Source organism: Chrysochloris asiatica, unplaced genomic scaffold (genome assembly GCF_000296735.1).
Source record: "Chrysochloris asiatica unplaced genomic scaffold, ChrAsi1.0 scaffold00010, whole genome shotgun sequence".
Taxonomy (NCBI): domain Eukaryota; kingdom Metazoa; phylum Chordata; class Mammalia; order Afrosoricida; family Chrysochloridae; genus Chrysochloris; species Chrysochloris asiatica.
Window position 1 is genome coordinate 2,500,507 of NW_006408528.1, and position 23,640 is coordinate 2,524,146.

Here is a 23,640-nt window from a genome sequence, read left to right on the forward strand (position 1 = left end):
AAACTTATATGTGAATCAGGCACTGAGAAGTTGTTTTGTTCTGTTTTAAGATCTTTGATATTCTTGCTACAGTAAAATTGTATAAATGAATCCATTTAAAGGATAGTTAAGGATTTGTTATGCATTTTTTTTTTTATTATTATTATACATGGCTCAAGACTTTGTATGTATTTTATATTTGTATTAATGTTTCAGATCCTCTAAGAACAAAATACTATTTTAAAAGATATTTGGGGCGGGGGAAAGATATTTGGTGTACCAATACTCTTTCTAAATTGAAAACATTTTTGTTGTTGTTGTTGTTAAAATGTGGGCCACCCTGTATGTATGCATTTTGTCTTTTTAAGAGGAGGGAAACTATATTTTGCGGTAGACGTTAAAAGAACTTTTGGTCCAAACCCATCCCTTCAAATTCATTGTTTATCATTTCTCCATGAGACTTGATGCTGATTAAGACCTGGAAAGAGAACAGACTCCAGCTGAATTATGAGGGTCCTTCCCAGGTACAGCTGACCACTGAGACAGCCAACCACGGAGGAGTGGACTAACTACTCAAATAAAGGAACCGGTAAAAAGGGACTCTCCCCAAGGGAAATGCAGTTACCGATGGGAAACACATTCCTCCCCTAGGCAACCTCTCGAAGTGACCCAGGAAAGAATCTGAGAGGCTGCCTTGCCACACCTCTGCCAGATTGTCACATTTTTCCTTGGTCCCTCTGGCTCTTTGGGGTCTAAAGAACTAGTCCCACTGAGTCGCCGCTTCTCAGACCTGGTAAAATGGGGTGCACTGGAGCTTATAAAGGTATGGGTTCTCATCCTCTAAGAATGGGCTAAAACATTGATTAAGAGGAATGACATGTTGAATATTCATCAAAGGATGCAGACTTATTGAAAATGGAGTTCCTTCTGCAGTTGTTAGCTCTAGGCACTATCTTCATGGTTCTTCTGCCTGTGGCCAGCTGCTTCAATTAGGGTTTCAGGTCTTGATATCTTTATCTTTGTCTTGTGGCTAGTCTTCCTATTCTTGTTGAACTAGAAATGTCTTACCCACTTCCTTGATCCCTGTTTATAGGAGGAGAAAACTCGGGGTACAGGGTTAAATACGAAGCCAGAATAAGAGAGGTCTAGGGCCCAAGGGTTCTAACGTGTCCCTGACAATATGGTTTGGGTTTAGAAGCTAATATGGGTAAAATGTACTATTGCCATAAGGGAGATGCAAAGGAATTTTGCCTAAGACCAGCCAGTGAAGTTACTAGTAGATACAACTATGGCATCTCTCCCTGTTCTGTTATCCCATGCAGACAAGAGAAGTCACAGAGACAATTGTCCAATGTTGATAAATATCTTTGCCCCTTTAGAACAGTGAGAAACAATCATAAATATAGTGCCTTGAAGGGTCCCTGTAATAACTGGAATGATGTTCGGTGGACCACCCAACATCAGTAATGGACTTCTAGCTCATACAAGGATCCACCCCAGCCCCCCATTGCAAATCCTAACAATGCAATCAATCAATTACTCTTAATTATAGACAATCCCAAAACCATGACTAGAGAAGCTTCAATAATAGGGAACTATGGATTGGGAGATGATCCTATAGGAGTCTCCTCTCTAAAACTAATTAGACAAAACTCAAGCCCTACCTATACCAAGGATAGAACTCAAACACAGAATTCTAGAAAGGATTCAGATCTAGTACCTCCCCGCCTTACGTTCAGGAAACGACCCGTCCAAAGTGACAATTACATAAGTTAAAGACCTAAGACAAACTATAGCTGTAGAAACAGGATATGGGGATGGGAATGCTTGGTTAGAATGGATTAAATATTCTGTTCGCACTCTAAAAACGAGCGATTGTTACTGTGCAACAGGAAGACAGGAAGCCCAAGAGGTCCCCTTTCCACTTGGATGGTGGTCAGACTCTCAGGGCATGCACTGTATGGCTGCTGTCTTCCAAGACCCTATATCCTGGGGCAACGAATCCTGTAACTCGTTGTCACAACTGTCCCCTAATGTCAGAGGTCTTACGAGTCAGCCCCCGAGGAACAATAGGCCTCCAGCCTCAAATATCAATTTCACTTTGTGTCTCTCCAGACATGGGGGGAATTTGATGTTCATTAGAAACCTGACGCGATACAGTGAGCTCAAACTCTTTAAAGAGTTCCAAAATCAGTCAGCCCTAGCTATTCCACCAGCAGATGTCTGGCGGTATTATGGGAAACAATTATTCGGGGCTTTACTGGCAAATTGGAGTGGCACCAATGCTTTGGTGCAATTGGCCATCCTTTCACCCTGGCATTCCATCAACCAACAACTACAGGAAACAGGCATAAAGCCAAGAGGAGTGTAGTTACTCCCCATGGCTCTTTTGATTCCCATGTTTACATAGACAGTATAGGAGTCCTCGGAGGGATGCCAAACAAATTCAAAACAAGAAACCAAATAGCTGCAGGGTTTGAATCTGTATTATTCTGGTGGTCAACCATTAACAAAAATGTGGTCTGGATTAACTACATCTATTAGACTCAACAAAGATTTGTAAATTATACCAGGAGTGCTATAAAAGGAACAGCAGAACAATTAGGACCTATAAGCATAGGAAAACAAGCTAGCCCTAGATATGATATTAGCAGAAAAAGAAGAAGTATGTGTTATGATAGAAGTCCAATGTTGTGCTTTCATACCCAATGATGTAGCTCCTGATGGTACCATTACTGAAGCATTACAAGGGCTTACCTTAGTTAATGAGCTCACTGAAAGCCCTTTTCTAATATGGAACAATGATTCGGGAAATGGAAAGGGCTTATGACTTCAGTCCACACCTAATTATCGTATTTGGCGTATTAACACTAATGGGATGTTGTATTATACCCTCTGTAAGAGAATTAGTTCTAAAACTCATAGAAACAGCCCTATCCAAACAACCCACTCCATACCAAAATAACCTTTCTCACCCAGAAACATATGAACACCAAAGTCAACATCACCTTGCAAAATTTGAAGAAAAGAAGGAAGAAGTCTAACAAGAAAAAACTGATATTATAATCCTGTTTATTGTATTCAGGAGACTTTTTTTTCTTTTACTTAGCTTAGATGTGCAGTTTAATAGTGTAAGATACCGTGTTCTCAGAACACAGCTGAAGACCTGGTGTATAGAAGAAATATGAGATATGAGGGTTGGTGCTCGCAGACAGATGTCTGTGGAACGATTCACATCCTCTTTCAGGTGATGGGCATGGAGGCCTGCTTCCTGAAGAAGCTTCCTGAACAACATGGGGACCAGTCAGGGGAATCCCCCTTTTCTGTTTTACATCTAAGGAACTCTAGAGCCAGTTGAGGCTCTCTAGTTTATAGTGTTGAACCAATGCTTTCTCATGTCTCAATTGTTTGTATATGCATTATTTTCATATGTATTAAACAAACAAACAAAAAAACTCTTTAAAAAAAAATTTTGAACTAGGCAACCAGGTAAGGGAAAAGACTGTGAGGTCAAAACCCTAGCCAATGGGGTGAGACACAGCCTTGAGATTCACGTCAGGGATTAAAAACCCGAGTGGTCTGGCCACTTGGTGTGCTCGCTGGCCTGTTCCTGTATGTACGGCTATGCACACGCACCCTCTTGCAGGAGTAAATTTTGCTTTGCCAAGGTAATTTAATCTCACTGAGTGTCTTTTATGTGACATCAGGATTCATTTTTAACAACAGGTATAAAGAAGCATCCCAAACAGCAGGTATGATGTTGATTTAAAGTGCAAATAATTTAGTATGGACATCATTGATCCTGTTCTAAGTCACTTATTCTAATAATGTACATCTAAAAGTTTATGAAAGGTGAAAAGGGACCCAGAATGCTGCCTCTTCCTTGCTTCTATTAGCTTTTAACTATGTTAATTTTCACTCAGATATGCTGCTGCTGTACGCCATCCAGTCAATTATGACTCATAGCACCCCAATATACAGTTTCTGAGGCTATGAATCTTTACTGGAGCTGAACTGTCTCCTGCAGTGTGCCTCATGGATTTAAACTGCTGACCTTGTGGTTAGCAGCCAAGGAATAATCCACTGCAACACTAGCTTCACTAAGAAATGGTCAACCAAAAATAAAAATTCATTAAGATATCCTTCTAGCCTGGAAGTTCTACATAGCTTAAAATTTACAATGGTTTGTGAGGTAACCTATAGGAATGTACTTTTTAACTTTAAAAGCTTACAATATGATTTATTTCAATATGTGAGTAAATAAATGTCTATATCCTAGTGTGCAGCCAGAGTGCTCCTTGGAGGCTGGGATGGCCAAACTTCGTCTCTCATACTTCGGGCATATTGTCAGGAGGGACCAGTCACTGGAGAAGGATATTATGTTTGGTAAGGTGAGGGTCAGAGAAAAAGAGGAAGACCCCAATGACATGGATTGGCCAAGTGGCAGCATCGATGACCTCAAGTGTGGCAACAGTAGTGAGGTTGGCCCAGGGCAGTGTTTCGTTCTGCTGTGATAAGGTCGCTATGGGTCGGTACCGACTGGATGGCACCTAACAACAACAATAACATATCCTTGTGTGGAGTACTAGTGTGGCACTGTGGACTAATGCCCTGGGTTGCAATGTGGGATTTAACCTCAAGGTCAGCGGTTCAAACTCACCAGCTGCTCTTTAGAAATCCTACACAAGACTGCTATGGGTCAGAACCCATTCAATGGCACTGAACAACAACAATATCCTAATATGGCTCTGTAGGATATGCACTGGGCTGCCAACCATAAGGTCAACAGTTCAAATTCACCAGCTGCTCCTCAGAAACCCGATACAGGGTCACTATGAGTCAGAATCAACTGACAACATTAACAATAACAATAATATACAAGTCAAAATGAGCCCTGGTGTCAGAGTAGATTTAGCCTTGGCTGGCTAACTGCAAGGTCAACGGTGAGAACCCATGAGACACTCTGGGCAAGAAAGATAAGGTGGTTAGTCTACACCTTTAAAGATTTACAGTCCCATTAACCTGGAAGGAACAGTTCTATTCTATCTTGCAGGGTCATTATGAGTCAGAATCATCTGGAAGGCGGTGGATTTGGTTTGGTTTGGGATTAAGTTAGTCAAGGTGTTTAACAAACTAAAGCATTTTACAGTTACATGTTGCTAAAGGCTATCTCTCTCAATGTTGGAGAAACATAGCAGAAAAATATGTACTCTTAACCTAGAAAATCTCTCCACAAAAAATATAACTGAAAGGAAACTTTCCTTATTGATACACTATTAAACCTGAATGTGATTCATCACAAGCAATCAGCTAGAGATCCCACAGAAAGAAATCTGAACCTTAGTTGAGTGGTTACAAACACCCACTGCATTCATGTTGTCAAGGTAAAATTGATAATTCTTGAGGTAGATTTACAATTTGGGGATTGGGTCACCTAAAATTATGCTAATCTCCTTCCAGGAAACTAGAAGGTATGAGAGATAGCCTGAAGCTACATTTTAAAGAGAAGCCCAAACACTTCTCAAAGGAACATAGAAGGAATCTACAATTGCAAATTCTTTCAAGTGAGTTTTCAAAGAACTGCGAGGAACCTCTTCCCTTATTTTTAACAAGAATTAAAACCTAAAAATCAACTTGTTGTTAGGTGCCACTGTGTCATTACCAACTCATAGCAAGACCTTATGCACAGCGGAAGGAAACACTGCCCGATCCTGGGCCAACCTCACTATTGTTGCCATGCTTGAGCCCACTGATGCTGCCATTTTGCCTAGATGACACTTAACAAGAACAATTTTCATGGAGCTCCAGTTGGGTAGTGAATGATGAGCTGTGCTGACAACCACAGGTTAGTAGTTCAAATCTACAAGCCATTCCTCAAGAGAAAGATGAAGCTTTCTGCTCCAGTAAAAAATTCAGTCTTGGAAACCCTATACAGGGTCAAGAATCACTATGAGTCTAAATTGACTCAACCCCCGCCATTTTCGGTTTGAAATAAGCCATATAAAGTAGTGATTCAACTATTTTTAACTAACTTACTAGCTCTTCCAATCTCACCATTTATTTTACTTTACAACTAGTTGTGGTGGTTAAGTACCATCAAGTCGACTCCGCAGGGTTTCTGAGGAGTAACTGGTGGATTTGAATGGCTGACCTAATGATCCCCAGTCCAATGCTTATCCTATAGCATCACACGTGTTGTTGTTATGTGCCGCTGAGTTGGGTTTCAACTCACAGTGACCCTGTATTGGGTTTCCAAGGAGCGGCTGGTGAGTTTGAGTCACTGAACAGGTGGTTCAAACCGACTTGCAGTCTTGCATTTATCCTACAGGGCCACACCTTGGTGCCTTAAAAATACCAAATTCCCATGAAGGCCTGGTGTGGTGCTGTGGGCTAATGAGTCAGACTGCAAAGTCGTTTGAACTGCAAGATTGGTGGTTCAAGCTAACCAGCTGCTTCTCTTTGGAAACCCTATACAGTGTCACTATGGGTTGGAATCGACTCGACAACTCTTAACAACAACATTCCAAAACATTTAGAACAGAATCTCTGGGATAAATCATAGACATCAATTTTTTTCAGTCCTCTTCTATATTATTCTAAAAAGCAACCATGAGATAATTAAAGTATAATCCTGATACCTTGAGAGTTATCTATCCTTATGTCTCTACCTACTCCCCAATTACAATGTGTGTTGATGTGCTGGACTGCAACATCGGTTTGAACCACAGGGTTGGCAGTTCAAGCTCACCAGCCACTCCTCAGAGACCCTATACAGGGTTGTTATGGGTTGGAACCAACTCAATAGCACTCAACCACCACAACAAGAGGTGACAGAGTAAATAATCAGAGAAGCAAGATTATATGAAAAAAAAAAAAAAAAATGTGGCATCAGGATTGGAGGAAGACTCATTAACAATATGCAGATGAAACAATTTTGATTGCTGAAAGCCAAAAGGACTTAAAATACTTACTGATGAAGATAAAAGACCACACAGCCTTTTGGTACAGGTTGCACCTCAGTGTAAAGAGAATAAAAATCCTCATCACTGGACCAATAAACTACACCCATATAAATAGAGAAAAGATTAAAATTGCTGGACTTCATTTTGCTCAGATCAACCATCAACACTCATGGAAGCAGCGGTCAAGAAATCAAATGACGTATTGCATTAGGCAAATCTGCTGCACAAGACTGCTTTAAAGTATTGAAGAGCTTAAAGATGTCAATTTGAGGACTAGTGTGTGTCTGACCCGAGCCATGGCATTTTCAATAACCTCATATGCATGTGAAAGTTGGACAGTGAATAAAGAAGACTGTAGAAGAATTGATGCATTTGAGTAAATGGTGCTGGAGGAAAATATTAAAAGTACCATGGACTACCAAAAGAACAAACAAATCTGTGTTGGAAGACGTACAGCCCCGTAAGGCCCGAATGCTCCTTGGAAGTCAGGATGGCCAAATTTTGTCTCTTAGGCTTTGGATATATTATCAGCAGGGACCAGATTCTGTAGAAGGATAACATGTTTGATAAAGTGTAGGGTCCAAGAAAAAGAGGATGACCCCTAATGAGATTGGCACAGTGGCTGCAGCAATGGGCTTAAACATGGCAACAATTGCTAAGTTGGCCCAGGGCTGGGCTGTGTTTTGTTCTGTTGTGTATAGGGTCACTATAAGTCAGTACTGACTCACTGGCACGTAACAACAATAGAGGTGAAAGATCCATGGGTAGTGCAAACAATTAAATTGGCCCAAACCCACCCAGAGGTACCTCAGAAGACCTGGGACCTGGTCCTACAGAGCACAGTTGTAGTCTGCAACATATGGGGTCACTAAGACTCAGAATGGACTTGCTGGCAACTGGCATAGAGGTGAAAGGCTGTCTGACATTTACCATTGTTCCCCATGTATCCACACATACACCATGCACACATTTATTGCAAGATGATTCATAGAAGTTAATACTAGGTTTATCTTTCCTGTTATCTTTTCTTGTTGCCTCATGGTTCTCCTTTTATAAAGCTAGCAGTATGCATTAATTTGGGATAAATGCAAATTAACCAAAACAAAGTAATTTTTGCCCAGTTATTAGCTTCAAAATAAGTGTTTTTAAGTCAAAATAAAGATAAGAGTCTGAATACTAACACAGTTTTAATCTGCAAAAACCTTGATTTTGCTGGTGTAAAATTTGTTTGAAAGACTGCTACTAGCACAGTGGTCAGATGCGCAGCTGCTAACGGAAAGAGTGGTGGTTTGAATTTACCAGCGGCTCCACAGGAGAACAATATAACAACCAAGTATTATAAAGATTATAGTCTTGCAACTGGGGTCTGGGAGGCTTGTGAATGTCCACTGAAGGTGCAACTATTGATCTTTCCTCATACAGAGCAATGAAAGTGAAGACCATGGAAACAGTTAATCTAATGAATTAATGGATTCAATGAACATCAGCTTCCACAACCCTGAGATCAGAAGAGGTAGATGATACCTACAGCTACCATTACCAGCTGCTCTGAAGGAATGACATCAAGAGGTCCTAGATAGAGTGGGGTAATGGGAATCACCATTAATCACCCATTGGTCTAGAGCTGAACTCACTCCTATTGCTTATATTTCAGTTAGACAATAGACAGGTCTTTTTTTACATGTCAAAGTAATAATTTCAAGATTCCTCTGAGAATGCCAAGCAGTAAAAGATCTCAAAATTCTTACAGCACATTTCTGGTTTTCAAATTTCTGGGATACAGTGCTTAATACAGTATTTCAGATTCTACAATTGTTATGGAAGAGACATTGTACAGTTGCATATTATTTAAGAAGACAGACAGAAAGAAAAAGGCAAGATATCTTTAAATAAAAAACCAACCAATAAGAGGATGGCCAACAATTAAAATTTTTTTCTTCTTTCTTTTTCCACTAACAGGGCTACATAGTCTGCTGATATAGAACTTGATAGAAATTGACTGCTTTCATTTTAGTAACATTAAAAAGGTGCACACTCCTTAGAATTATCAGCCATTTGCGATCAAGGGAGAAGTATTTGCCCCAGGACAAAGTTCAGAAGGGTTAAGAAGGAGGAAGGATTGGAAGCAGGAAACACAGAGAGGAATTAGGATAAGTGATAATGCATTGTGGGGATTGCAATCACTGAAATGAAACAAGATGTGCAAGAATTATTGAATGGAGAACTGGTTTGCTCTGTAAATCTTCACCCAATTCACAATAAAAAGTTTAAAACAAACACATAGCTTTGAAAACCTTATGGGCAGTTATACTCAGATGGTCACTGTAAGCCAGAATAGATTCGATGGTACACAACAACAACAAAAGTTTGTTTGGGGGGGCAGCTCTCTGAAAAGTTGGTTTAGCAAATCAGTAGCTAGCATCTTGACTTTAAGGACTAGGATTAGTTGCAAGAACCAAAGAGTAGGAAAGAATGTGAAATGGACCACAGTTTCTCTGGCCCAAAGAGGAAAGTAGAGGTTGCTGGTAAATAGGAAAGTGGAACCCGATGCAATAGATTTTTTAGTAGAGCCCAGGCTACTTCCCTTCTGACTAAAGTGCCATACAGTACTGATGTGCATTCACATGTCCCACATTCATATTGGATGTGAACATCAAACAATGTGGTTGAAGACTAGCAGAGAAATAAGGAAGTGTCGGCTGCTTTTTCAAAGCCGCCTGACTGGACAAAGAGAGCGTGGGTAGGTCAATTATAAACAATTATAAATAGCAAACCTGCAGAACTGACAAAACAAGTTAACAAGGCAATAGAGCATACAAACGACTATATTAGTAATTCACCATAAAACTTCCCACTCTGGTGAAATCGAATTCTCCTCTGACATATATTGCTAAAAGAGGTAACCCCTGATCCTAAAACTTCTAAGTATGGGCTTTTTTCATGAATGGTTTATCAAGTTTAATATTTCTTTGTTACAAAATTTTTAGAAGTGACTTTGTTGATGTTTACAAATCTGTCATAAGTGTATCTTTAAAAACAGAGGGAAAATAAAATAATAAGTTCATTAACATTAAAATTTATAGCTCAGATACACTTTACAAAGATTCAGCAAATTCCAAAATGCTAAGAGCCAGCCATGCTCTATATTATTTTCTGAAATTATGCTAAACATAATGTAATTTATATTGTTGTTGTTGTTAAGTGCTGTCAAACCTCAAATATGATCAGATTCAAGATTTAGGTTATATCCATAACCTTAGTTTTGGTCATATGGCTTTCTTTGGGTGACAGCTATGATATTTCATATCTGGGTAATAAACAAACTTCAAGAAAAATGCTCTCACTTCTTTTGTCCTCTAATGCAGAAGCTGAAAATTTAACTCAATGACTTCTATTAAAACGTTGTTGTAAAAATATAAACATATATTTCCATATTCTGTTTTTACTGAGACACACCCTAAATGTACAGTTTCCCGATCTTATCACCATTTAGAAACTTTTGGCAACATACCAAATGGTTAAAGGTTAGTAACATAATTAAAAATCACATGAGTATTAGTTCCAGTATATGTAAGAATTCAGTGCTTGATTCCTACTAGGATATTCTTTTTAAATTTGGGAAATTTCCACAACATAAAGGTACCAAAGCAAAAACATATCTACAACAAAATCATTCTAAATGGGTCTTTAAACAGGCATGGGAGCAGGAAACAATCTAAATGCTGTTAAAGATAACTACTGACTACATAATACAGAGATTATTTACTATTGAGTAGATGAGTGGCCTTGAACTTTACTCTTCTTTCTATATGAGCCTGGATTTGTAGGTCATATTCCCATGGGCAAACACTGGCTGTAAGAAGAGCACATAAGCCACTACCACCACAACCTGCCTACCACAACATTCTGCTATCTAGCTTCTTGTGGAAATTCAATACTTGTCTATAAAATAATAATCTACTGAATAATATGACTTTCAACATATTTTCAGTCAGGGAAATGGTAGACATTATCAATTCAGAGGTGTACAGATTTTGAATCCATGACAAACCTCTGCTATAGGAACATTTCATCTTATGTACTAACAGGTTAGTTTGGTATGTTGTTGTTGTTTGATGTTAAGTACCATTGAGTAAGTTCTGACTCATAGTGACCCTGCATAGGGTTTCCAAAGTGCGACTGGTGAGCTTGAACTGCTGACCTTGTGGTTCATACTAACTTTGCAGTCCAGTACATAAACCCACAGTGCCACGCCAGCAAAAGGATGTGCACTAGTAACAAAAACAACCTAGGTCCTATTCTGGGTCATCACTCAAAGTGGATGAATGCAAGAGACTCTCAAACTTCCTAAAACTTTGTTTTACCATGTCAAAATGAGATGATAACTTCCATTTCCCCAATGTGACTGTATGGCAGATGAGACTGAATCATAGTTATCTAAGACGGTAAGTGGCATCAGAAACCAGAGTCAGGAGGTAAAAATAATTGAGGAAGCTAAGTCTCAGAGAGTTTAATGATCTATCCAATATCAAAGATCTGGTTTGAGTAATTTAAAAGCTGAAAAGGAAGTAATTTATGATCATTAAATGGTGATTGAATTGGTAGAACAATTACAATATATGTATAAAAAGTTAATATATTCAAGTAATGGTGGTGATGAAAAATATCATCAATGAAAAATGCCCCTCTTGTGTAGAGAGTCTAAAACCTTGTTGCTATCAAGTTGACCCCAACTCACTAGAGAGCACTCAATCTTTTAATAACTCTAAGACACTTGACATATATGAAATAGTATGGTGGCTATTATGAATTATTATACACATATCGGTATCTAAGAAGTTCCTTTGTTGTTGTTGTTGTTAAGTGCCATGGAGTCGGTTCTGACTCATAGCGACCCTGTACAGGGTTTCTGAGGCTGTAAATCTTTACGGGAGCAGAAAGCCTCATCTTTCTCCCGCGGAACCGCTGGTAGTTTCGAACTGGTGACCTTGCGGTTCACAGCCCGATTCGTAACCACTAAATGGTTCACATGTTTAGCTTAACTGGAAGGCTGGGGATTGGAGTCTAACAGGGATGTTTCAGAAGAAAGTCCTAGCAATCTACTTCTGAAAACTCAGCAACTAAAAACCCTATGGAACATAGTTCTACTCTGACACACTTGGGATTGCCATGATTTGGAAGCCAGCTTGATGCCAATCGGCTGTCATATGTGTGTATGAAATTAGTTAAAATAGTCTCCCCCAAATCCTCAGGGTGTCTTTCAGAACCTACCCTATATGTCCATTTTTAAATTCTAAAGCTTATAAATCTTGCAGTGAAAATCTGTTTTGTTCCCCCTCAAAGTATATTCTCCAAGACATCAAATACAAAAATCATGAGAGGAAGCTGTGTTCAGAGAGAAGAGGAAATACATCTAAGATCGTTCAATTTCTGTTCTATGGTAGGAAAAACTAAATCACTATCCTATTCTTATCAAAGAAAATTAAAAAAAAATACTTTGAAGTCTAACTTGATGTGTCATTTAAATCCTTGCCAATTATTCATGTGATGTTATTTTCTCTCACATAAACACTGGCCCCTTTTTAATGTGTAAAAAAAGCTATATCATCTTTAATGACATCTGATTTTGTCTGAAAATTAATTTTCCTTCAGAAGTCTAAGTGTGTATGTAAACTTACAGTTCCAAGATCAATGATGAAGCAGTCACCCTTGTTGAAACTGTCCCATGTCAAGGGAACTTCCGTGGCCCTGACCACTCTCCGACCCTTGACATGGAGGAGCCTCTCAGCTGTGAGGTCATTTGTGAGAACATGATTTAGTCCAGATGCCACACCTCCAGCCTGATGAGAGAAGAAACAAACCACAACAAAGAGAAGACTAAGAAAGCTTCTAGCCAGACATAACAAAATATAAAACCGTAACTCTTAGTACAAAATTAAGGTCGCAGTTCAAACCCACTCAGCCGCTCCTCAGATTAGACTGCACTTAACAACAACAACATCAGGGCAGGATAAAATAACAAAAAAATAGTAAAATACTATGGAGAGAAAATTCCATGGGAAATCATCAGCAGTTGTTTCATGTGTTTTTGTTTAGTTTAGTTTTGATTGTTTTTATGGTTTCCTTGCCCTTCTTCCTATTTTGACAATTCAATTTTAAATTGTACATATCTACTGAGAATCTTCAGTGTGTAAAACCCTGTTAAATAAACAAAAAGAAAACACCACAGAGGTCTTGTCCTTTGGGAATTACTGTAATGATTTAGTGAGAAGACAGAGGGAAGAAAGTGACTGGAGGTTGAAGGACAGTTAGAGGTCACAAATACAGCTAGGAGCATCTAGATCACAAATACAGCTAGAGAGAACAAGGCAGTCCAAAAGCTCCTGCTGTCATCATAGTATAAGGACAGAACAGAGTTGAGTGCCGACCAGGTATGGGCTGTTCCTATTTATGGACCTTGTTTTTATGTTAAAGAATCAACTGTCTCTTTTATTTTCTGGTAAACAGAATTTAGTAAATAAACTAGGTGTATTTACACCTAAAATTGGGAGAGAAGTAGTATATCAGCTGCATATCACTAACCAAAGTAAAACAAGACAAAACAAAATAAACCACATGAAATTAAGAAATACTTTTAAAATATTGAGTGTATCAGTTACCTATTCTTACATTATTTGTACTCATCTTTTACTTTTTCTATATATTTTTTTATTGTTGTTATTGTTGTTGTTAAGTGCCATGGAGTTGGTTCCGACTCATAGCGACCCTGCACAGGGTTTCGAGGCTGTAAATCTTTATGGGAGCAGAATGCCTCATCTTTCTCCTGCAGAACCGCTGGTAGTTTCGAACTACTGACCTTGCGGTTCACAGCCCGATTCGTAACCACTACTCGAACCACAATCTTTATTTCCACAGTTATTTATGAACTAATATGCATAATTAAGATACAAGGTAAACAAAACTCACTATCATTTATAAATCCAAGGCCTCTGATGATAATATAGTAAGATAATTAATTTGTATAAGAAATTTATCAGATAATCCAACGTTCACATTCATTGTATAAACATCATAGTCACAGTAAATCCAAAATAAGAAGTTAAGTTGTGTATATTATCATTACCACATTCTTTAAATTTCAATCGACTTTACATTTCCACCTTTCTTTAGGAAAAGACCCTCATGAGCAAAAAGATTTTGTTAGCATAAGATTAGATACAGATTTCAGGACATCAAATTTTAAGAAATATATAATGGATGCATAGTCCATAATTCTGCAAAGATTGCTACATTTTTTTACTGAAAAAGGTATTATAATAAAATAAACACAAGTTGTCATCTATTTACTACTGTTTTTGAACACTTAAAAAAATTAAATAAGTGAAAGTACATAATCAGATAAAAGCATACTATGAAAATTCCCTGAAAATAAATTTTGAAATGCAGAATAAAGTTAGACTGAGAATACATATATAATGCTCTGACTAGTTTCATACTCCTAACCATCAAAGCAATATATCCATAGCTTCCAACTTTTAGAATCCCTATAGGACAGAGTGAAACTGCCCCCTGGGGTTTCCAAGGCTGTAATCTACAGATGGGAGAAAGATGAGGCTTTCTGCTCCTAGGAAGATTTAAAGGGTCACTGTGAGTCAGATCTGACTCAATGGCATTTAACCACAACAATCTTTACAGAAACAGACTGTCACGTCTTCCCTCCATGGAGAGGTTGATGGATTTAAATTACCAAACTTTTGATTAGCAGCCGAGTACTTAACCACTGAACCACCAGGGTTCATTCAAGAAGTATATAGTCTGTGAAATTAAAGTGTTTTAAAAATTAATTCATCTTTCATATTTGATGCCACAAATGCATATAAAACAAATATATACCTATGTTACATTACATGAGTATCCATATCAGACAAAAAGAGCTATTCTGTGGATATTATTTGAATTAAGCCTAGAAATTCCTAACTTTTTCAACTTCCACAAGGCAAAATGCAAGCAAGTGGGGGGAAGGGCGATGTTCTAAATAGCAACACCATAAATACAGACTTGCAGACAGATGTCTGAAGGCCATTATCTACAATCATGTCTGAGGCTAGGTCTTGCTTTAAGCTTGGAAAGGGTATGATTAATCCGATTTAATTTAAGGGAATAGTGGAAAGTAATACTCATCTACAGTATCTCCCCTCTTACAATCTTCTCTATAAAAGAGAAACTCAAGAGAGAAATGATACAAGTCAATCAAATGATATAGGAAGATGGTCTTAACATTTATACTACATCAGATTTTCACTAACTTGATAGTAAGGTTTTATCAAGTTCTGCACATTCCAAATACATTAAAAACAACAATCCTATTGCTTGCTTATAAGTAATTTGAAACTTGAAATTTTTACAGCATTAGAACTATTTATTTATGTTGATGACATCATAGTATGATGATGATAAACTCAAGCACTGGAGACAGATAGCCACCTACTCACATACCAGCCATGAGGCCTTGGCAAATTACATAGCCTCTCAAAGTCTTAGTTTACTTGTGTGTAAGTGGTAACAATAAAAACTATGGCACAAAACTGCTGTTGGGTTAAATGATGTATGTGATGTGCTAAGCACATTACTATAAACTTGAAACTAAAATGGAATGAAATTAAGCATAACATACTAGTCCACGCTATTTTGGGTGGCACATTATCTCTGTCTCCACATTTCTTATCCTTGCAAGTGTACTTATTACCATAAGCTCAGTGCCTCTGATGATAAGACAGTGAATTGATTTTTTTGCTGATAAATTTGACCTCCATTTGCAAACATCCTCTTTCAAAAAATGCTGATTTGTGGTGGTTTTAATCTTGACAATTTATAATTAGGAGACAATTATCCAATAACTGCAAAATTTCTTTTATCATGTCTACTTTGAAATACATATCCAGAAGTTTGATTTCAGAAATCCTACTCAGTTAGTAGGATTATAAAAACATATGCCTGTATTGATTGGGGACTTATGCATATATTGTATAAGTCTTTTTATCATATAATTTTATATTTAATTCTTATAACAGCAGTATAAGGAAGCTGTTATGATACCAACTGTACATTTGAGGAAACAGCACAGAGAACTTAAGAACTTGCCCAAAGTCAGACAAGTGATTGACAGAAATGGGTTCCCAACCAAGATAACAGTGACAAAACTAAGCTTAATTAATATGCTGGGTTTCTTGAAAGGAAAGGAGACTTAGGAACACAAAATGTCAAAACTAATATGAATCAACTTGATGGCCATAAGTGGTAATGTAATTTACATAAAATGGGAGCTAATACCTAGTGTAAGAAGCTCTGGTAGCGTAGTGGTTACGAATCGGGCCGTGAACCTTAAGGTCAGCAGTTCGAAACTACCAGCTGCTCTGCCGAAGAAAGATGAGGCTTTCTGCTCCTGTAAAGATTTACAGCCTCGGAAACCCTGTACAGGGTCGCTATGGATCGGAACTGAATCGATGGCACTTAACAACAACAATACCTGGTGTGGCACTGTGGGTTAGTGTGCCAGACTGCAAAGCCATTTGAACAGCAAGGCCGGCCGTTCAAGCTCACCAGCCGCTCCTCGGAAACCCTATACAGGGTTGCTATGGTTCAGGATCAAGTTGATGGCACTTAACAATAACAATACCCTCAAAGAAGTTCTGGTAGCCTAGCGGTTGTGAGTTCCACTGCAGTTCTGAAGGTCAGTGGTTTGAAGTTTCCAGAGGCCTGTGAATGAAAGCTCATTTACACTTTTGGAGTCCTGGTGTGGCGCTGTGGGTTAATGCGCTGGACTGCAAATTTGTTTGAACCACAAGATCAGTAGTTCAAACTCACCAGTCGCTATGGGTAGGAACAGACTCGACCGTGCTTAACAACAATAACAATATCCTCATATTTAGGGTGGTTCGTAGTTTAGAATGAAAAATTAATTTCAAAAGAGATAAAAGAAAATGTATGTATTTTATCCTTATCTCAATGGTACCATAAAATATTCAAACAAGGCACTAAAGATTTATGTATATTTAGGTATATTTAGTACATATTCAGAATTCTAGTAATTTTAAGTAAAACATATGCTCCAACATTGGTACCAGTGCTCTGAGGCTTCAGGTCATCAATAGAGCGAGTCTCAGGTACCTGGTGCTGCTCCAGAGAGACAATGGGTCTACAGGACACATGCTGATCCCCCATCCTTTTTCTTGGTGGTACTGAGGACTCCCCTTCTTGGCTCCCTTCTCTCTCTTTCGTCTCTTGTAAGATAGAAGGTGATGGAGGCCACAAACCAAGGAAACTTCCCTTACATCAATCGGATCAAGATTGTGACCTGAGTAAACATGTGCCATTACACCCTAACCCTCACTGATATGACTGGCTGATTGTATCAGATCACAGCATGGAGGATGATGAAAATTATTGCATAAATACCCAACACTGAGAATCATGGTCCAGCCAAATTGACAAATATTTAGGGGATACACAAATTAATCAATGACAGGGTCACATGCTCTAGAGATGAGGTATTGGAGTATGCAGAGGACCTGTTGAGAATGCTTTTTTATGTGCTTATTTCTGAAACTTTTGTCTGGAATGGGTGTTCCTTGTACTTTAATAAATCACCTGTGGTTGAGGAGAGTGGGCAAAGGATTACTAGTCTGCAAGGGTCACTAAGAGAGAATTCCAGAAAAAAAAAAAAAAAAAAATTCACTGAAGGTATTTCGAAGACAGAACAATTTGCTTTTACTTGTTTGTTTCTTTGCTTGTTTTTCTGATGTCTGATATACCAGGTTAATATATGAAAATTGTGCATGTGTGTTAATGAATTGCCATTTTTGTTTGTGTGGCTGACCCATAAATATGTTCAGTTCAATGGTTCCAGTTGTACCATTTCTAACACTAAGCCACAGTATTTGAGAAATCTGTGTATAGTTCTTTGAATTAACTGAAGTTACAATTGCTATAAATATTGTAGTAAAATGGTTCACAACAACTGAGATTACTAAGTAATGGGTTATTTGCAGTAAATTCAGAGATTCTATATAGAATAGTTTTAAAAAAGAAAACTATTCCTGTTACCAATGTTTAATTATTAAATATAGTTAATAGATATTAAAGGGCTTTCTTGTAAAGAACTGACTAGAAACTCTTAACTTCAACTATTAACAATTAGCCTAACAAACTGAATCAAGTCAGAACCTACTGTGAGTCAGACAGGCACTACTAGTCCAGTGGATATATCACGGATTAAGACAAAACCAAGATAAAACAAAAAGCCCACCCTCAATGTATTTTCAGTCAATGAAGACAGGAAATGTGATTGGACAGAAGAAAGAGGACCCTGTTTGAGAGAGCTCTTTACCTTGTATTTCAAACCTCCTTTAAAATAGCCAACAAAATCAGTAGACTCATAGCCTTGCAGTTCTCTGTTCTGTACTGGCTTGCCACCCAAATAGTCGTCCATTTGAACAGTGAAGATGGCAGCTGCTGTACTTTCATCCTGGGTACACTCCTTTCCTGAAATAGTAAACAACAGCACCTCATTTATCAAGCAAGAAAAGAGTCTAAGGCAGAAGTTCTAATATCAAAGCCATCATGATGTTTCTTTGAACTGTATATCAGTATAACAAACAACTTTTATAGAAAATCTTTTCGCAGAAACAGTGCACTACCAACACTATAAAACAATATTTTGCCAATAATTGTTTTTATTCCTGCTTTTTATAATTCCTTTTTAAAAAAATTTAAAGACTGCTATCTAAAATGCTAGGAAAGGTTTAGTGATACGTTTCAATAGTAATCAGACAATCATTCATTCAGAGCAATCAATAAGATCAGGTTATGAAAACATTTTGTATTTGTTTTAATCTTTATTAACATTTATCTTCAGGCTTCCAATATGCCAATATGTTAATATTTGGACTTCAACACGGGTAGATGGTTAAACAAATTGCTGTACCTATATACCATGGAATACTGCTAGTCAGTAATAAAATGGATGAACTACTGATACATCCAACAGTTTGGATGGCTCCAGGAAATTAAGTAGAATTAAAAACCAATGCCAAAAGCTTTCATATATGTAACATTGTTGAAACAACAAAATTTTAGTTTGGATGGAGTGGGGAATAACGAGAGGGTACAGGTGGGAAATAGATGTGTTTACAAAAGGGCAACCTAAGGGACCTTTATTGACGGAACTGGTCAGTATCTTGGACATGTTGTTGTTGGAGTGAGTTCTGACTCAGAGACACTGTGTGGGGTTTTCAAACACCAGCCTTGAGATTAGCAGTCCAGTGCTTACCCTACAGCACCATATCTTGACCATGGTGGTATACAAACCTACACAAATAGTGGCTTACTTGTATATAACTAAGCACATACACATATAAGTTAAACTGGGGAAATTTGAATAAGTTAGGTGGGTCATATCCAGGTAAATATCATAGTTGTGGTATTATACTATAGTTTTACAAAATGTTAGTACACTGGGTAAACTACATAACAGCGATCTGTATTATTACATGTACATGCATTGTTACTCTATAATTATTTCTATAAATATTTCAATACAAATAGGTTATTGACCAGATAAGCATAAGAATTTGATGCATGTAAGTTCAAAGTGTTTACAGTGGTTTTCTTAAAGGAACTTTCCAGCTCAATACACTGCTTCCCACTAGCTCAGTCCACCCTCTTCCCAGAATTGTCAGCTGATGGTTCAACCATGGATTATGACCTAGGACTCATTGGACACTGGCCAGGACACCAGATACATTATCCTCTTGCCTGTGCTCTCCCCTTTCTCCTATGACTTTATTACTTGAATCACTGCATTTAATTGCACCTAAATGGCAGGTGTGTATCCAGTGAGTGCCCTTTTTGACTTTATGATGAAGGCAAGATCACAGGAACCATATCCTTGTTAAGATGAGTTCTGCAATAGAATATTGCCTAAGGAAAGGAACTGCCATTGGCAGTTTCCCCTCCCTATACTTTCACGTTGTAGAATAAGCACTGGACTTCGAACCACAAGGTCAGAAGTTCAAACCCACCAGCGGATCCTTGGAAACCCTATACAGCAAGGTTGGGGAACCTCTGGATTCCTTGTGTGGCATTGTGTTAACAGCCCTGGACTGCAAATCAAAAAGTTCAAACCTACCGGCTACTCCTCGGAAACTCTATACCAGGTCGCTGTGAGTCAGAACCAACTCAACAGCACTTAGTAACAACAACAGTACTTCCATAGGCATTCTGGTGTGTCACTGTAGGATAAGCACTGGACCACAAGGTTGATTTAAACTGCAAGGTCCGAGGATCAAACTCACCAGATGCTCCTCAGAAACCCTATACAGGGTCGCTATGAGTTGGAAACAACTCCACGGCACATAACGTACTTTTATGGGAGTCCTGATGAGGTGTTGTAGGATAAGCACTGGACTGCTAACCGAAAGGTTGGCAGTTCAACCCACCCACAACTCCTCAGAAACCCTATACATGTCAGCTGTCAATCTGAACAGACTTTGATGGCACTTAATAACAACAACATACTCTCATGGGCGTCATAGTGCCCAAGCAAGAGTGCCCTTGGAAAGTTAATTCCTCTGCTCCCTCCACCTCCCACCCCCAGGACTTTGAACACTTTAAAAACTTGGACTATATGAACTATGCACTGGACTGCAAAGTCAGTTTGAACCACAAGGTCGGCAGTTCAAGCTCACCAGCCACTCCTCGGAAACCCTATACAGGGTCGCTATGGGTCGGAACTGACTCAATGGCACTTAACAACATGAACTCAACAGGTCTTACTCCAGAGGGTAAGACTGATAGGCTGCTATTTTGTTCCTTGAATCAATACTGTTGATGACACGTTGTCATTAATAAGTCATGTGTTCTTTGTAGGAAACAAAATCCATTCTATACCTCAAAGTTTAAATGCACCCACCATGTGCTTCCTAAGGAGCTCTAGTGGCCCAGTCTTAAAGCACTCAGCTGCTAACCCAAAGACAATTCAAACTAGCTACTATGCTGGACTGGCTGGTGAGCCTGAACTGCCAACCTTAGGTCTTAACGTAGATTATTTTAGGTAAGATTCAGCTTGTTTCAGGGAAATGGAATAGGAAGGACTGCTGAATGAATACATCTGAAGGACTTGTTGACGATATCACTCTTGCCCATGTTCCCCATGACTTTTCTCTTAGCATAAGAACCTTCCAGTAACCATCATTTTTCTCAAAGCCTTCTCTTTCCTAATACTTATCATATTCTACGTGTGCAATAGCATTCTTTGTGTTTTGTCTGTGTTTTCAGGGAAGGTTAATCAATTATTTATATATTAAAAATACTTAATACAGATCTGGGCATGCTGAATATTTGCAGAATAAACTATCATTAAGATGTTATTCTGTTTTAGCAGAGCTTTAAGATTACAAAACATTTCTGCCAAAACCATTTTTAAATTGACTAGAACCAAATGAACACATAAAAGGTAAAGTTAATTTATGAAGCCTACAAAACTCAAGCCTAAATAACTTACTTAGATAAGAAAGTAGTTACAGAATTTAAGAATTGTGTTCATAGCTGTTTTACAGTCTTCCTATAAAGTTAAACTTATTTCTGCTTACAGGATGATTTGGAGTTCTTTAACATTCTTCTTCACTTAAATGACAAATGTGGCATTTCAGACACTTTCATTCATTGCAGATCCAAATTCTGGATGGAAAAATTATTTCATCTGGCATGATTCATTCATGATCATAGGGTATATTTAAGGTTTAGATGTTTTCTGGTATAAAATATAGATGTTGTCTTTAAGTGCATTCCAGTCGGTTCCAACTCATAGCAACTCTGTATAGGGTTTCCCAGGCTTTAAAATCGTCCAGGGAGCAGAAGCCTAATCATTCTCCAGTGGAGCAGCTGGTGAGCTTGAACCACATACCTTGTGGTTCTCAGTCCAGCGCTTATGATACAGAGCCACCAAACTATGTATTATACATTCTAATAGAAACATTGGCCTGCTCTGAGCGTTTGCTTATGTTAAGAAAAGTCACTTCTCCATATTTTCTACTATTTTACTTATTAATATTTTCTTTAAATGTTAGAAATAAAAAAATGTTGGTTTTCAGAGATGTAAAAATTGTATCAGTGTGTTTTCCTTTTAAATTGAGGAATAAGACTAAAATTAAACAAATACACAAGTTGAAGGGACACAAGCTAGTTTTGAAAGAAGGTAAAAGCCTCAGTGAATCCTCATGTTGTTAGAAGGGGTGTGTCCACTGGCACTGGACCTCATAGGGAGAGGACGGATAGTCAGGATGTTTACGAGTAAAAGTAGAAGGTGGAAAAAGTAGAACACACAAGGCCTTATGTCCTGAGAGCCAAGCGCTCAGGACAAATAATTGGTCCTGCAGAAGGAGCTGTTTTTAACAGAGGAGCTGTTTTTTACAGCCTACGTCGTGGATAAAATACATTAATCCTAAGCTAACAAATATAAGAAAGGAGTCCATCTGAATAAATACTAAGAAAATATATTAGCTGTATAGAGCTATTTATTTATAGAGATAATATGTGTGGTTTTTGCTGCTACCACCCGAGGTCGCCAACATTTTCTTAACAGTAGGCTTCCTTTGCCAAACCTGTGAGCAGTATGGCGAAGGCAGAATTCCGATTTAAAGCGGACCGCAATTACCAAAGAAATATAAATTGATGCCCAAGGACGAAAGGAAGGGCTGAAAGCGTGGGTAGGATCCTCGGCAACTGCAGCGTAAGTCCACAAACTTGTTTGGCTTCATCTCCAACCTGACAGGGAACCAGGACTGAACTTGTTGGAAGGTGAGCGGGTCTTAGCCACCTTCCTCCGGGTAGGTAGGAGGAGCGTTTCGAGACCGAAAGGAGACAAGGGAAACAGCCAGAGGAATCAGCCCAAAGTCTCGGAAATGGACTTGAAAAGAATCAAGGCAGGCGGGTTAATCAGCTCGGAACTTCACCTGCACGGGGTCTTTGCAGCCAGCTCAAGTGTGCAGAAAGTGGGCGGCAGTGAAGGGGCTACCCGTAGGTGAAGGTGAGCGTGGTGCAGTAAGTCTGCAGTCTTGCCCCTTTTCGCCCACCACCCCCTAGTTTGCAAACCTTAGACCTTGGCACCCCTGGGGAGCGCTGCCGGGTATCCCTTACCCAACCAGAAGTGCAGGCGATAGGAGAAGCCTCGTCTCGCCTGGATAGTGTGCAGCACCAAGTAGGCATCCCCGACGTAGAAGTTGCCGTAGGCGCTTTGGGGCACCGGCACCAGCTCTAGCTTCTCGATCCTCCAGACTTGGAGCCCCGCTTGCTTGCCCGCCTCGGCGAACGCGTGGTGGTACAGCTCGTGGGCCATGTCTCTTGCACCCGATGCTCCCGGGGGCGCGGACTCAAGGCTCGGAACCTCTAACCCCAGAGTTGGACTAAACCGACACCGGCTGGAGGGACCCGGTTCGCAAAGACTTTATAGTGTTCTCCCTCCGGAGAGGCGGGGCCCCGAAACGGGAGGGCCTTGGAGGGTGTTACTCCAAAGTTCACACGCCCTCTCCCCGCGGGGGTGGGGGTGGGGGAGGGTTTGTTGTCTCAGGCATCATTTTGAGAGCGAGAAATCCCTTCTCCAAAGAAGAGTATCTTCAATGGTATCAGTTGGAGATAAACAACA

General features: G+C 39.0%; 1 protein-coding gene across 1 annotated transcript in view; it reads right to left on the reverse strand.

Annotated features, from left to right (window-relative positions):
- Positions 1-23,491, reverse strand: part of SCIN (scinderin) — a 101,138-nt gene extending 77,647 nt beyond the window's left edge. The window contains exons 1-3 of the mRNA XM_006834247.1: positions 23,136-23,491; positions 18,328-18,482; positions 12,620-12,781 (exon numbers count right to left, since the gene is read on the reverse strand). Coding sequence (XP_006834310.1) covers positions 12,620-12,781; positions 18,328-18,482; positions 23,136-23,334 — 516 coding nt within the window. The 5' untranslated portion in view covers positions 23,335-23,491. The remainder of the gene's footprint in view (positions 1-12,619; positions 12,782-18,327; positions 18,483-23,135) is intronic.
- Positions 23,492-23,640: the final 149 nt, after the last annotated feature.